A 15,902-nucleotide genomic window follows, 5' to 3' on the forward strand; every position below is an offset into this window, starting at 1 on the left:
ACGTTCTTTTTGCTAAAAGAAAAATTGTGTCAACTTTAATAATATAGTATTGAGCAAAAAACTTATAATTCTTCATTATAATTTCATGTATTTTAAGTACAATTGTTTTGTCCAAACGTAATATAACAAAGCAAGTCTTTTCGCAAGAGACAAAGCTCAAAATGTTATCGAAAATATCCCATCTGATAAAAAATAGTGTAATAGTTACAGAATTTTCAAGGATCCTAGGTTCTTCTTTTAACGATCTTTAAATCAAGTCATAATACATTGCACGCTATATTGGAGCATTAACCTTATACCTTCTCTGAGAGTTAATGAAGGCTTATGGATTTTTGCGATATATGGGCGTAATTAAATCATGCATTCGTGCACGAATACTTCCTAATTGCTCTCCTAGGAAAGGTCCTTTCCTATGAAGTCTGTTTCTGCACCCCTTCAAAGAAAAACAACAAACAACTATGATACGTACGAGAAAGCTTCCTAAATCATCACTTCTACACCAAGTGTGTCACTATATTCAACATATTAAAACACTTCTACGCCAAGTGTGTTACTATACTCAACATATTAAAACACTTCTACACCAAGTGTGTTACTATACTCAACATATTAAAACACTTCTACACCAAGTGTGTTACTATACTCAACATATTAAAACACTTCTACACCAAGTGTGTTACTCAACATATTAAAACACTGTCAACACGTCAAATAAAATTTTCTCCTTTTCTAGAAATATTTTAAAGCTAAAGTTCAAGAACCCGAGATCTTCGTCGTATTCGTTTCTGAACTATTGATTTTCTATTAGGATAGTAATTAACTGCCAGTGCAGTTTATAACGTTCTTTCTTCTACTGTTTTATCGATTGCACATCAAGTTCTTCGTGTGGTTAAAGACTAATAGATTAAGTCGACTATAAAGTTTTTCTCGTTCTACTCTTACTTAAGGAAAATAAAACTAGAAACTAGTATTTATATGACAGAATCTTATACAATTTCTTATTTTCGCTTCGTTCAGAAAAAAATATTTATAGGTTACTTTAACAGATAATGAATGATATATTCTTCCTTAGGTCGTTAGGCTAAAGGTAATGATTGTGACATTAAATGAAACAGTTTCATCGTCCTAGCTCTTAGGCTTGCTGATGTCATTATGGCTTATCCCCTTCTACCCCCTTTCCCTTCCCCATTACCCTTACGGTGACAGCCGGGGATGGCAGGCAGCATTGCACGAGCTGTTTGCATTTCCTGTTTGAAAACTTCGCTTGCTCGCAGAATGGTTCGTTAACTTTACCCAAACGGGCTTTTTTTTTCTTTCCCAAGAAACAATTACTCCGAAATATTGCGTTCCAATACACACATACTTCAAATGAATGCGAGTACTGATATAAATTTATACGTATTATTTGCATTTTACTTTGTATAATTCTGCCAAAATACGATAAAAAGTTCACTATATTTGAAAGCAAGTACTCAAGTAAAATCGATTTTATCATACTTAGCTACTTAGAATCATCTAGCATGTGATGGTGACATGGAGGTAATCGTTTTAATACCTTGCAATAAGTTTTTGTATATTTTTACTAAACTCTTTATACGAAAATTTATTTAACAAAGAGAACTTTGACACATTTTGAGCCCCCATAATTTACGAAGACAATAACTATGTTCAATAAAATACATAATGATGTGCATTACTTTTTAATTTACGTTTAAATGCGGATACAATAGATCTTTTAATGTACACCTCAGACAAGAAATGTCATACTGTTGAATACAGTCAGGTTGTTGCTCTTCTATAACTAGAACTGAATATATCTTTATTCTGGTGCATTCAGGAACATTTCGTTAACATTTTTCTTGCAGGTAATCTATATGTAGCTATCATAGTTCTAAGCAGAATGTAGATTGTTCTGAACATGATTGAATGATCAATCTAAGGTCCAAATTACGCATCACAGTGGCCAATTAAAACGTATTTTTTTTCGCGTGGTTAAACTTGTGCATCACTTCTCGCATGGAATGTGAATCACATCTAAGAGAAAGAGACACACAGAGTAGTAGGAACGATCTTTGACGTATGTAAGCTCGTATTGTGGGATACTGCACTGGAATCTTCGTCCGACTATAAATCTGGAATAATGAGAATCATGTATATGCCTTTTCACGTACATTCTTTTTATGTTCAATTTAAACAGCCAAGAATCACTGCGTTACTTTACTGATAAACCAACAAGCTTATAAGAAAGAAAGAAAAAAACGTGTAAAAAACAGATATTTCTCTTTTTAAATATAAACACTATGGAACACGAGTAGTTATGAATAAAACAAGAAATTGAAAACGTATTGGTCTGCCTTTGGCTTCAACAACTGCTTCAATGCGTCCATTTACTAATTTCTGGTGGAAAGGTTATGGTATTGTGCTTCACTCTTAAAGCATTAGTAAGCTCCACTAATAAATTAGGCCACCTTGGCATTACCCTAAATATTAGTTCCAGAGTATCCCAAAAATGTTCTATCTGGTTGAGACTGGAGCTCTGTGCTGACCACAGCAATGTTCCGATGTTATTCTCTTTAAACCACGCGTTCACAATCATTGCTTTGTGGCACGAAGTGTTATCATGTTGGAAAGTGCTAGAGCCGGTAACATAAAATTACTACAATGTAGGACACACACAGAATTATTTAGAACAGAAATTTAGAGCTCAGCATTCATGGGTCCATTACTGTAATCAGTTTATACCAAGAGGCACCCCCAGACTGTGATACCGCCCCTCCAAACTTCACCGTTGGGACAAAACACTGAGGTAATAAGCGTTCTCCAGGCATCACTCATACCCAAAGAGTGGAAGAACGTGTAACGAGACTCGTTGCTTCACAGAACCGATTTCCATTACTCCACTGTCCAAGTGTGCCTTACTCCATGCCAATGGAGGTGTGTATTTGTGAATACCCGTCTTATCTTAGCATGGAATATTGTAATATTCAGTTATTTGATTTACTAAGCGATCATGTAAGAAGTATAGATCCGGATGTATATTTTCATATAAAGTACCTCTCACAATTGTGTCGAAGTGCATATAAATAAGTTAAATAAATACAACTCCTTCATCTCACGTGTTCAACAATGTAGTGTAAACCAATATGCAGACTGAATCAATAAATACAACTCCTTTATTTCATATATTCAACCCAAGTGTTGACTCAAACCATGAGGACAACTCGTTCATTTCCTGTATTTAACAATCCATTTGTAAACCAATGTGCTAACTCAAACAATAAATACAAGTCGATCATCTCCTGTATTGAACAATCCAGTGGTAAACCAATGCGCTGACTCAAACAATAAATATAACTCGTTCATCACCAATATTCAACAGTCCAGTGGTAAACCAATGTGATGACTCCAGCGTTTTGAACTTTTTGTGATACATCAACTTAAACGAGCCGTTAGCAACTTGCGGAAAATCTAGTTTCCTCCTCTAAAGCGGGATATTGGACTTCAAACTATATCCTATGAAATTCTTTAAATCGATAGGGAAGAAATTTGTAACGTGTGATTGGTAGATGAAGAGACACTCGAGCAAGAGATTACATTTCACTCACAGGTTCACTAACTTGATTCACGACTGCAATTTATTCTGATATGGGTGGCTAAAGTTGAAGCAGGATCCATGATGTATTATAATCGTTAAAGCTACTTGCATAAAATGGACAAAGTGCAGAGCACTCGAAAAGAGCTAAAATTGGTTCAGAAATATAACTTGATTTTTGCAACGCTACTGCCTGTTTCTAACTTATGTAAGAGTGTTAGGATAAACCAAGTCAGGTCTATCTAATTGTCTTTATTATACTATTTAAAAGTGTTCTATTTTCACTGCCCCGGCATGACCAAGCGTGTTAAGGTTTGAATCCCCGTCGCACCAACATGCTCGCCATTTCAGCCGAGGGGGCGTTATAATGTGACTGTCAATCCCACTATTCGTTTGTAAAAGAGTAGCCCAAGAGTTGGCGGTGGGTGGTGATGACTAGCTGCCTTCCTTCTAGTCTTACACTGCTAAATTAGGGACGGCTAGCGCAGATAGCCTTCGAGTAGCTTTGCGCGAAGTTCAAAACAAACAAACAACTCTATTTTCAGTAAGTTTTATCTATTTTAACTAATAATCTAGAGTTAACTAATAAACGCGTGGTTTTAGTTTAGGGTTTTAGTTACTACAATTGTGAATTATTCTGCAAACAATAAAAATGCTTAATAAAATTACACAGTACATTACATTACAATTAAAGGCATTTAGTATATATTTACTACAGCCAACGAAGCTTCTATGATATTTGTAAATTCATCTAATTGACTGGATTTTTGTTTTAGAACTCTCGGTGTTTTCTAGCTAAATTTGACATATGTTCTAATCGCAAACATCAAAATAATTTATTATTAAAAACTATGCATATTTTTTTTACATACTTAACCGTTAGTATGGAAGCTAGAATGAGAATTTCTCTAGTTTAATGGAGGTAAACGTAGGACTAAAAATACGTTAAAAACAACTAATAGCCGTAATCACCATAATTCTGAGAAATGTAGTTATAAAATTTTAAAACTAAAATTAATGTCAATATTTTAACCAATGTGTTCAATGCAAAAGCAGTGACGAACATTTATTCAAAGGAATGTTCTTTGCTATACATCGCTGTCTTTATTCAACGCTTACGGCTTTCAAATGGCCCGGCACGGCCAGGTGGGTTAAGGCGTTCGACTCGTAATCCGAGGGTCGCGGGTTCGAATCCCAGTCGCACCAAACATGCTCGCCCTGTTAGCCGTGGGGGCGTTATAATGTGACGGTCAATCCCACTATTCGTTGGTAAAAGAGTAGCCCAAGAGTTGGCGGTGGGTGGTGATGCCTTCCCTCTAGTCTTACACTGCAAAATTAGGGACGGCTAGCACAGATAGCCTTCGAGTAGCTTTGTGCGAAATTCAAAAACAAACAGTTTTGCGCGAAATTAAAAAAAAAACGGCTTTCAAGCAGTTATGTAGAGTAACTAAACGGTAAGAATTTGATGTTCGATTTATGCAGAAGTCAGGTCCTAGAAAGTCATTGTGGTGCTTTGTGCTCAAACAAAAAGTAATAAATTAAAACTGGAAATGGTGTCTAGGGTTATACATCTCCTACACGACTATAACATTAGGAATTAAAAAGTTACGAGATGAACAATCTTCGAACAGTCTGAAAACATTCAAACAGAACGAACGTGGTGTTTTGTAGAGCTTCTAATCATTCTTTCATTCCACATAGACTGCTTTGATAAGAAATATCACTAACAGATATCATTGGGATTACGGCCGAAAACGTTGCAAGGGTGTTCAGTTCAGGAAACAATGTATTATACTTATTATGAGTAAAAATGGAAGACAAGTATATAATATCAATTGTAATAAATATTGGGCTAATTTTTAGCTCTGATATTTATCCTTTTTTATGCATCTAATTCTTTTACTGTGTTGGTTCATAACTAAGACATCTTTTATTTAAAAAATGTCATTAAAATATTCAAGCTAAAGAGTTCTTGGTTATTTAGGGGTCCGTCTTGTCAACTGGCTCTTGGCGTTTATGAAACCTTCAATGAAAGCACCTTTCATTATCATTTTAACATAATTTAATGTGTTTCGATTTTTTGTGCTATGTGTAAGAAAAGAAATAAAACAACCAAACCTGGGAATCAAAAGAATGACAAAACGAAACATGGTTACAACAACTCATCTGATATTCCCGATGAGTCTATTAAATTTTGCGATTACTTAGTCTTAGAAGCTTTTAGCAGATTAGTTTTGGAAACAAGAAATATTCTTATTGAAAAAGACACGTTATGGGTTAAGAAATTCTATTAGAAAGCTCCTTCAAATCTATAAAACCTAGGGAACCTAATCAGAGAATTTCAGGTCCATCAGTTAATTTAAGTCCTTTAAGTATAGTCCTGCAGTGTGTCAGAGTATTAAGTATACGGACTTACAAAGTTAAAATAAGTGTTCGATTACCCGTGTTGTACAGACCGAAGATATCCAGTTGTGTAGTTCTCTGATGAAACACGACACATAAGGACACAAACACTATATATTTATATCGTACTGAACTGCTTCGTTTAACTTTACTATAAATTTACTTCAAGCAGGAAGACATAACCTACATACAAAACTCTTTTCCAGGTGCAATAATACAGAGTTACAAAAATAACATCAAAATTATATTGGACTATCTGCTACGTCCACCGTGGGGAATAAAACTCCGGATTTAAGTGTTAGCGTTCGGCACTAACTAGTAAAGTTGGTCGATTTTGTGTGAGATGCTGTTTCCGACGGTTTGTTTATCATGTAATGCACAATGTTTCTGTCTTTGTCGTTATCTTGGACAAAAATAAATGATTTAAGAGCATTTTTAAACACATTTACATGAGAGAACACTGAGAATTGTAACTTATATTAATTACACAATGGCTTACTTTCGAAAGAGCCATTTAACTTCGTAATAGGGATATTAAAGTATTTAGGCTAGGATATAGTGAGATGGGAATACATTATTAGTACAAAATACTTGAAATAATCGTGAGATTTGAAAAAACTAAGGTAAAGAAAGCTTGAACTAATACTTTACATTCTATTGACTTTTGATGTTTCATTAATACAAGAAAAATTCCTTAAATTTACATTAATTGATTAATGCTATAGATATAAAAGCTTAAAGCTTGTCATTGTAAATATTTAGACAACGCTGTGTTGAAATGTTTCTCAGATAATTCCACACATCAGTAGGTAACAGTGTTAAAAATGGAAACACCTATACTCGTTGTACTGTTTATATCAAATAATTATTGAGTTGTTTTATTTTGGAATTATTAGAAACTTTTAAGTTAAAAGTTACCATAGTAATCCAGTTTAAATTACTGTTCTCCGTTTATACAATTCTTTCTGAAAACACAAAGAACAACAAATGTCTCACTACAATATCTACGTGACATTCTGTAACATTGACATTTCTGAGATTAGTTAACACCTCATGAGCAGACTTGACGTAGTAAGCTGTATTTGATCTAAGGCCATATAACTTTACTGAGCTTAAATCATACCTATAACGCTGGACAAAATCCCATTGTAAAAATAAATTAAAATGTCAAATAAATGGATAAAGAAAGTATTAATGAAGTATGACAATACAGGATTTTAACCAAAGCACGTGCGGAGATATCCACATGTACGGTCGAACCGTTATGCTGTAGTCTTTAATAAAATATTGGTTTTACCACTATAAGTTATTGTTTTCATATACGCTACATAAATCAGGCCTACCACCTTTCAGATCTCCTTTAGTCTGATAATAGGACGATTTTATCTATGGGTTTTACTATTAGAATATCGCTGTCTTGATGGCTAAGATATTTGTATCCTAATTATTATCGACCTAATTTTTTTTAATACATGCGCACTATGAAGACTTGAATTGATCTCGCCTTCTATTCCACGTGATTGGACCGTATATAAAACAATGAAAAGACGTCATAAATCTCTACCTCTCTATCAAACTAAACTATCACATCGAAAACAAAAATAAATGAATAAATCACACGTGCGACACAGAAACGAGAAAGTTTTCCTTAGGTTTAGTCTGTGACTTGTTATTAAGTACTGGACAAAAAACAGAATATAAGTAAAATTAATTTCAGATAAGACAAGACTAAAAAACCATTGTTGTAAAAACTTTTAATGATTTCCTCAGCTAATTTTTTGGGCTAATCAGGCATATGATGGAGCGTCGCGTCATTTTAAATACAAATAATTAGTCATCAATACATATCTTTGTGGAGTTTTTTTTATTATTATTAAGTCACAGATACTTGAAGCAACTGTGGTAGTTTTAATATCGTAAAGCTCGGAATATTTTATTGCAGTACTCAAAACTGTAATCCATTTGTTATGAAAATGTTCTAAGTCTGTAAGTAGGAATGTAAAAAACATTACTGTGGCGAATATGTTCTTATATCCTTACGGCAACGTTCTAACTTAGCTTTAATTCAGGATTTGCATAAGAGTATTGGAATGTTTGTTTCTTTGTAACTCGCCAAACTGCATGTCTGAAGTTACGCAGCAGTCCCAATACTTATATAGTTCTAATAAAGTTTATTTAATTAGTTTTAGTTTTTATTTGATATGTTATTAAGCTTATGCTCTCTAGCTGTTTCTATCATTTGCTGATGACGCTGAACTCTGAACTTTAAACCTTTGTTGATACCTGTTTCGTAATCACAGTTCATGTCGATATGCAGCAGTCCTTATTAAATGTGCTTAAAAATCTTGTTGCACTTTAGACTTAGCGATTTTAAAACTTATAGGTCTTACTGACATAGCTTAGAGACTGTTTCTCCTTCCACATCAGCAATATGTTTTGGTTACATGTGTAGCTACCAGGTGGATTTTCATTACTATCGCTCTTTCAATGCTTGTTTGACCATTCTATAAACACTTTGCATTGAAATTGATTATCATATATAAATATAGTATAAGCTCATTCATCTAGAAAAATAATACAATAACAGCCCCTCACCTTCGAAAAAATATTGAGTTATTTTCAATGAATAGGTCAGACAACCACAGGACAGAAAAGTAAAGCCAGAGAAAAAGCTACAGACAACCACAGGACAGAAAAGTAAAGCCAAATCTATTCGTTGTGTCTTAAGTTTAGAATTAACTAATCATCAATTCCCTACAACTAGATATAAGAATACAATTGCTTTTGTTGGAATGAAGGATATTATGCAAAGTTAAAGTGTTACTACAGGCAGCTATCTGGAAGTTATAAACAAAACCTATCCTCTAAAGTTGGTACTATCTTTTCATATTGTTCAAACACTTGTATGAAAAACGAGTGAGATTTTGAATAGCATTGTTCGAACATATCAATGGATAACAACTCAGGACTAACTTATTTCGTAGCTGAGCGTAACAGTACCACATAAAGAAGCATTCTTAATGGTTAATAATTTTACATATATTGAAAACCGTGGTGTTCATCAGAGCGTTTGTACGTCTCCCATTTGAAAATCTGAGCACACAGGCTATTCTCAGTATCCACTTTTGAAATGGTTGGGGAACAAACATGAATAATGTTGATGTCAAATTTTATTTCGCAAGCAGAATATTCTAAACCAAATTATTAGGTATTAATCAGACTATCATTCACATTAAAAAATGTTATTTCTTCTGGACACTTCGTTTCCTAAATACTGCACTATTTCTTTCTACATTGTTTCTTCCGGAAATAATAGTTGTCATGGCAGCTGTCGTGGATGAAACAGACAGTGAAAACAATTGCTTTTGATTAATGTTACTTATCACTTTGGGAAAAAAAATTAAATCATATTTATCCCTTGTAGTTATCAAGTATTGTTGAAGTTATGTGATAACAAAGCTGGTCACGTTGTAAGTAAAAACAACACATCTTGCTGGGAACAATGTTAGTAAACATAAATGTTTGTGTTGGCATTAAATAATCAATATAAAAGGTGTTCTCGACTGTCAGTTACTTAAATGTATAACATTTTTCTTGCATTTCAATTCGAAAGACAAATACATCGATAGAACAAAGATAAAAATATCTGGATACAATTATATTATATATTATCAGTCAGTGAGTTTTACATAATGGATACAATTATATTATCAGTCAGTGAGTTCTACATTATGGATCAATTCAGAATTATATTACTAGTCAGTGAGTTTTACATAATGGGTCTATTCAGAATTATAATACCAGTCAGTGAGTTCACATATTGGATCAATTCAGAATTATATTGCCAGTCAGTGAGTTTTACATAATGGATCTATTAAGGATTATATTACCAGTCAGTGAGTTTTACATAATGGGTGTATTCAAAATCATATTAATATTCAGTGAGTTTCAAATATTGAGTTTATTCAAAATCATATTACTATTCAGTGAGTTTGACACAATGGGTCTATTCAAAATCGTATTTCCAGTCAGTGAATTTGACACAATGGGTCTATGTTATCTCGTATATCGATATCATTACTAACCGAGAAATACCTGTTGTAAAGATGTGTTAGCAATAAAATAAATATTTGTCTAAAGAATAAACAACTTAACAAATAGACATTACAGGTTAATTCATTTAATTATAAATGTAAGCTTACAGGGAGGTTAGAATATTAGATGTTTAATATAAAAAACAAATGTTCACCTATTTTGTTTAACAGGGTGTGACAAAAGGTAAATTTTAAACTATACAAATAGCGTTGATTCTCTCTAAGTAATTTCATGATAAATATTCTGTAGTACTAAACGGATCAGCCTAAGCTTGGTGGACGTGAGAAAGCATATGAGGCTAAACATCAACTTATTTAAACATAAAACGTTATAAACGATTAGAGAAATAACGAAAAGGTGAGAAAAATAAAGAGGGAGATTTTTTAAAGTGATGAAACTTTGTGTCTCCACAACAGACAGTTGCCGTCCAATCTATAGAGTTTCATCATGGGTGCTCTGCCTAAACAACCTATCAAATAATATATTTTAAGGTGTTGGCAATATGTATGGAATGTCATCTTTGCAGGTTTATACTTTACATTTTGGTTTTATTGCAATTACAAACATTGATACATAAATATCACTTTCATCTTTTATTTGTGAAGTCTGTAATCTCACGCTTGTGTTCGTTTAGCTTTTCATACCTCATCATATCGAGTGCTCTGAGCGTTATTGTGATTTAAATCCCTGTATGTTGATTTTTGAAGATAAATTGTGATTATTTTCTATATCCCATTTATTTTTATTAATTACCTAATGTAGGCTCAAAGCTCAGTATTTTAAACTCTTAAACAGTAGATTATTTTTATCAAATTCGTGTTGATGTATAGCTTATTTCGGTTTGGCTTGTTTTCAATTTCGCGCAAAGATACACGAGAGCTATCTGCACTAGCCGTCCCTAATTTAGCAGTGTAAGACTAGAGGAAAGACAGCTAGTCATCACCACCCACCGCCAACTCTTGGGCTACTCTTTTACAAACGAATAGTGGGATTAACCGTCACATTATAGCGCCCCCACGGTTGAAAATGCAAGCATGTTTGGTATGACGAGGATTTGAACTCGCAACCCTCAGATTACGAATCAAACGCCTTAACCCACCTGGTCATGCCGGGCCAAAGATTATTTTATAGTCAGGCTTTAAAGTTTTATGGTAAATACCGAAACCAATGACAACCAGCGCGGGTTCCAAGCCAGCTTAGCCCACTCATTGCTTAGAAAAAATTGTAAAGTGTTTTGAAAGCTAAACAAAAGTAAAAAAATGAACTGGATTTATCTCAGTTCACTTTAGGAACTACACCTATGTAACTCTTTGTGTTAAATACATTTTTTAAGCTACGTAATTGTTTCTAAATACGTTTTTAAGTTTTGTAACTGTTTTTTTGAGTTACTGTTTAGCAAACTCATGGCATTTCTATTATCTGTTTAATTACAGTTTCATATGTTTCTCTTCTGTGTTTTGAAGGTATAAAATAGTAAAAAAGGCTTCTGTGAAGAAAACGTATTATAATTTATTTCTCTAATATTATTCACCTTTTAAACTGGTACAGGTAAAAAAAATACTGAGGCTCTCAATGTCTTTTCCTCGAGTTGTCAATGAGAAATCACTATGAACAAGACATGTGGGAATGTTTTTGTGTGTATAAGTACCATTGCAATTAGGCATAACTTACATATTATAAATGCACATGTAAGTCTAAATATAGTCTTTTCACAATGACTAAACCATCCCCAATGGCACGTGGTATTTCTGCAGACTAACTCTACAAATCGGGTTTTGATATCCGTGGTGGGAAGAGCTTTGTACTTAGCTTTACAAATAAACCTTCCCCTTGATGGGCTCAACAGATAGCCTGATGATATAAGAAAAACACACGCACACACACAAATAAACTAAACTATTTTAAATTAAGAGAAAAGTCGACTTTCAGTTTTCTCCATTTTCCACTGAGAAATTAAATTTCACTGTATATCAAACCAAGAACAAGCGTAGATTATCCAGCAATGCTATTTTGTAAACTAAGGGGGTAGATTATCCAGCATTGCTATTTTGTAAACTAAGGGGTAGATTATCCAGCATTGCTATTTTGTAAACTAAGGGGTAGATTATCCAGAATTGCTATTTTGTAAACTAAGGGGTTTATTTTTATCTGCTGAGTTCTTCATTGAAACTATTTTCAGTTCAAATTTCATTTAAGTTTAGGTTATGTCCCCATGTTCCGAGATGTTGACAAGATAGCACAGTACGATGTCAAGCTTACTGCCAGAAGAAATATATATAGTACTGCCACCAACCTGCAATAACTCTATTAAAACTTAGATAGCCACTCAGTAGATCAGCCCTAATTCCTACTTTCATTCTAATGAAAACTGAATATCAACGCTAGTTGACGAACATATTCCACATTTCTTCAGATTTACCTATATTTGTTTGCAGCTAATTCTGCCTCCTGGCGGTTCAATGCTAATTTTGAGGAGTTATAACAAACTATTATTATATAAAATTGCGGATTTATCATACATATGCTGCGTTATACAACATTATACCCTTTATATAGCTGATATTTGACATTTTAAGAAATGTATTTTCTTTCTTTTTCTTCAAGGATGTTCTAATGACAAGGAAGATTATTCCTTGAAATGTCTTCCTTCCCGAATTAATAACAAATAATACTAGATCAGGATTCTCAGTTACAACTAGCTAATAAACGTCGGATTTTATACGTAATTACATGTTGTGTTAAGACTAATATTGAGTTCGTAATTATTATAATTAATTGTGAATTAAATATACTCTAGATCTAATTTTTGTGGTTCAAAATATATTCGTGAAAGTCGCGTTCGATGTCCATTTAATAAGCTTTACCGATTTAAATTTACACCTGTCTTCCCTCAGCAATTTCCACTTATACCTGTCTTCCCTCAACGATTTAAACGTATACCTGTCTTCCCTTACAACACTTCAAAGTTGGTTGTTGTTGTTTTTTCGGTTTTACGACTGGTTTTGTTTATTTTTTTACATTTATAATGAACGTTAATTTTTGGAAGCGTAATTATCCTATATTAAACAAACTAAAAATGCTACTCATAGATTCCGCTATCAAGTTGAGGTTGAGTTTTAAAAATACTGCACTGCTGGAATTAATTATTACTGCTTTAAAAGCAAGACGTTGTTCCATTTCGACCCGGCATGGCCAGGTGATTAGGGATGTTGACTCGTAAGCTGCGGGCTGTGGGTTCGAATCTCCATTCTACCAAACATACTCGCCCTTTCAACCATGAGGGCGTTATTATGTTACGGTCAATCCGCTATTCATTAATAAAAGAGTAGCCCAAGAGCTGTTGTTGGGCAGTGATGACAAGCTGTCTCTCATTGCTAAATTAGGGACGACTAACTCAGATAGCTCTTGTGTAGCTTTAAGCAAAATTATTAAAGGAGTAGTAAAAAAAATTTCTATCTCTCAAGAGAATATTTTAATCGACTACTACTTTTTCTGTCCTCTGTCTGATGTACTGTATATTATGTATACTTTGAACGCCATAATTAAGAGATAAGAAAGCTTTATCTTAGATCTATTTGTACAATACTTGATACCATTGGACTTCAGGAATACAAACGAATTAATAGAGTAAACTCGATAGAACCTAGTTGCAATATTCGCTACATTATCAATTTCAAAATAGTTCATGTTTAATTTCAATTAAGAGTATGGATTGCTGTATAAAAAAATAACCAGATGAATAAAATACTTGTTATTATTTTCGAAGGTTAAACTTCTATAGTTTTAAAACATATTTTATTAGAAAGAGAACAGGATCTACGATTTCTACTTATGTGTTTTTTTAAAGAACATTTACCTGTTTTCTTCCTCTTAAGAGACTGGCTACTTCTAGACCATGACACTCGTCTAGTTCATGATGATCCAACTTCAATTTTTCAATTTCTCTAACAGCAAACTTCAACAGAGCATCAAGTTCTGCTTGATCTATATTATCTACGTCGAAATGTTTTATAACATTCTGTTCGCTAAGACCAGACCCAACACTACCAGCTATCAGTATAAATAGCAACATGGTCGCGGTTAGCATACTCTCAGGTAGAATTTTAGTGGTCACGTGCTGAAGACAACGCTGTCTGCTAACGCGTGCGTCTGAAGTTGTGAAGTGAATGTCAAGTTCTTTAGTCTTATAACGTCGTGTGTTAACGAATAAGTTTGCCACTAGGCGGCACAGACACATAGCAAGCTCACAGGGTACGTAGTTGAAGGCACTTCTTCGATGCCAAAAAGAAAGAAAACGAAAATAAGAGAATGCAATAACTAGGCTATTTTTCTCCTATAAGACAACTGACACAGGATGCTGATGTACTGAATGTGCGTCAGGAAAAGTTCAAAAAATAAACTTGAGTAGTCGTCAAATCTGTCATTTGAAATTCAGGAATTCTTTATTGCCACATAAAGTGCCAACATCATAAAATATAAAGAAAAAAAGACTTCACTGCACATTTCAAGTTTAAATGTTTCTTTATATATAAAAATCCAGGTTCTTTTCTGGCCAACTCCGGAATTAGCAATGTTAAAAAAGTCACAAAAATTTTAAACTATCTCTCTGGATAATTTTCAAGAAAGGAAACTAGGAGCTCGTAAGTTTCCACAAACTGTAGTATGCTTCATCGATTTTGTAATGTTCGCCTTCGAAAATCATTAGTACGTTTCCAAGTAATGTTAGAGGAAACACGAAATAAACCCGATAACTCAAGCACTTTTGTCAGATAGTGTCAATTTTACATATTGTATGTTTATACATACACAGCACGTATGTTAAGATCAGATATTTTTTGAAATATAAACATATCTCATACAACAACGAATTTTAAATATTGTAGCATATTTAACTGGATGTTATATATATATATATATATGTGTATATATATACACATCGTTTATATTAGCACGTTAAAGTCAGATAGTTAATGATTTTTTAACCTATGAAGTTTTTTATCTAAGTGTTTTATGAGTAAATTCATGTCATAAATATACATATTTACATTTTATCATCAGTTTATGGAATTTAATTCTTTTACATTCAATATCTTATGCTCCTGTTGTTTTTTTAAGTTTCAGTTTTGCTGATTGATTTTATCAAAGTCATTGAAACTAAGTTTTATGACCTGGAATGGGCTTTTATTTCCTAGATTAAGACCTCCCTTACGTAAACGTACTGCCAATAAGTAAATAAACACTTGAATGCAGAAAAAGTGACATTTCATTGTATAAATACAAGAGTGTTAGATTATCATTAGCATTTAGAGAGTATTTAATTTACAATATTTAAGACAGTTGTTGTTATTGTTTTGAATTAATCGCAAAGCTAAACAATAGGCTATCTGTGCTCTGCCCACCACGGGTATCGAAACCCGGTTTTTAGCGTTGTAAGTACATACCATTGAGCCACTGGGGGCATTTAAGACAGAAACATCGTTACACCTCGTGATGACAAAATATGAAATCTGGATCTATTTGACTGCTCCTCACTCCATAAAAGATGCTTAATAGGGTTCATATACAGGAATTGTCGTGGCTACAGGAACCCCACTTTACTTTGAAACACTTCCTTATTATATCTGGCATCTTCTAATTAATATCAACAAATAAGTAGAAGTCTTTATTCCAGAGCTGTGATGTGTCGAACTAGGGTATTTCCAAGTACACCAACACCCCGATTAGATCCAATTGTAACCACAATTGTATTGAAGTATGACAAAATTCAGTATGGGTTTTCTGATATGGGCTGCTTATTTAAAACAAAATATAC

The 15,902-nt window shown here is 33.4% G+C and overlaps 1 protein-coding gene across 1 annotated transcript in view; it reads right to left on the reverse strand.

Annotated features, from left to right (window-relative positions):
* Positions 1–14,255, reverse strand: part of LOC143252358 (uncharacterized) — a 65,539-nt gene extending 51,284 nt beyond the window's left edge. The window contains exon 1 of the mRNA XM_076504352.1: positions 13,947–14,255. Within this exon, the coding sequence (XP_076360467.1) occupies positions 13,947–14,177 (231 nt within the window). The 5' untranslated portion in view covers positions 14,178–14,255. The remainder of the gene's footprint in view (positions 1–13,946) is intronic.
* Between the last annotated feature and the right edge of the window lie 1,647 nt (positions 14,256–15,902).

This window comes from Tachypleus tridentatus, chromosome 6, assembly GCF_004210375.1.
Source record: "Tachypleus tridentatus isolate NWPU-2018 chromosome 6, ASM421037v1, whole genome shotgun sequence".
Lineage (NCBI taxonomy): Eukaryota > Metazoa > Arthropoda > Merostomata > Xiphosura > Limulidae > Tachypleus > Tachypleus tridentatus.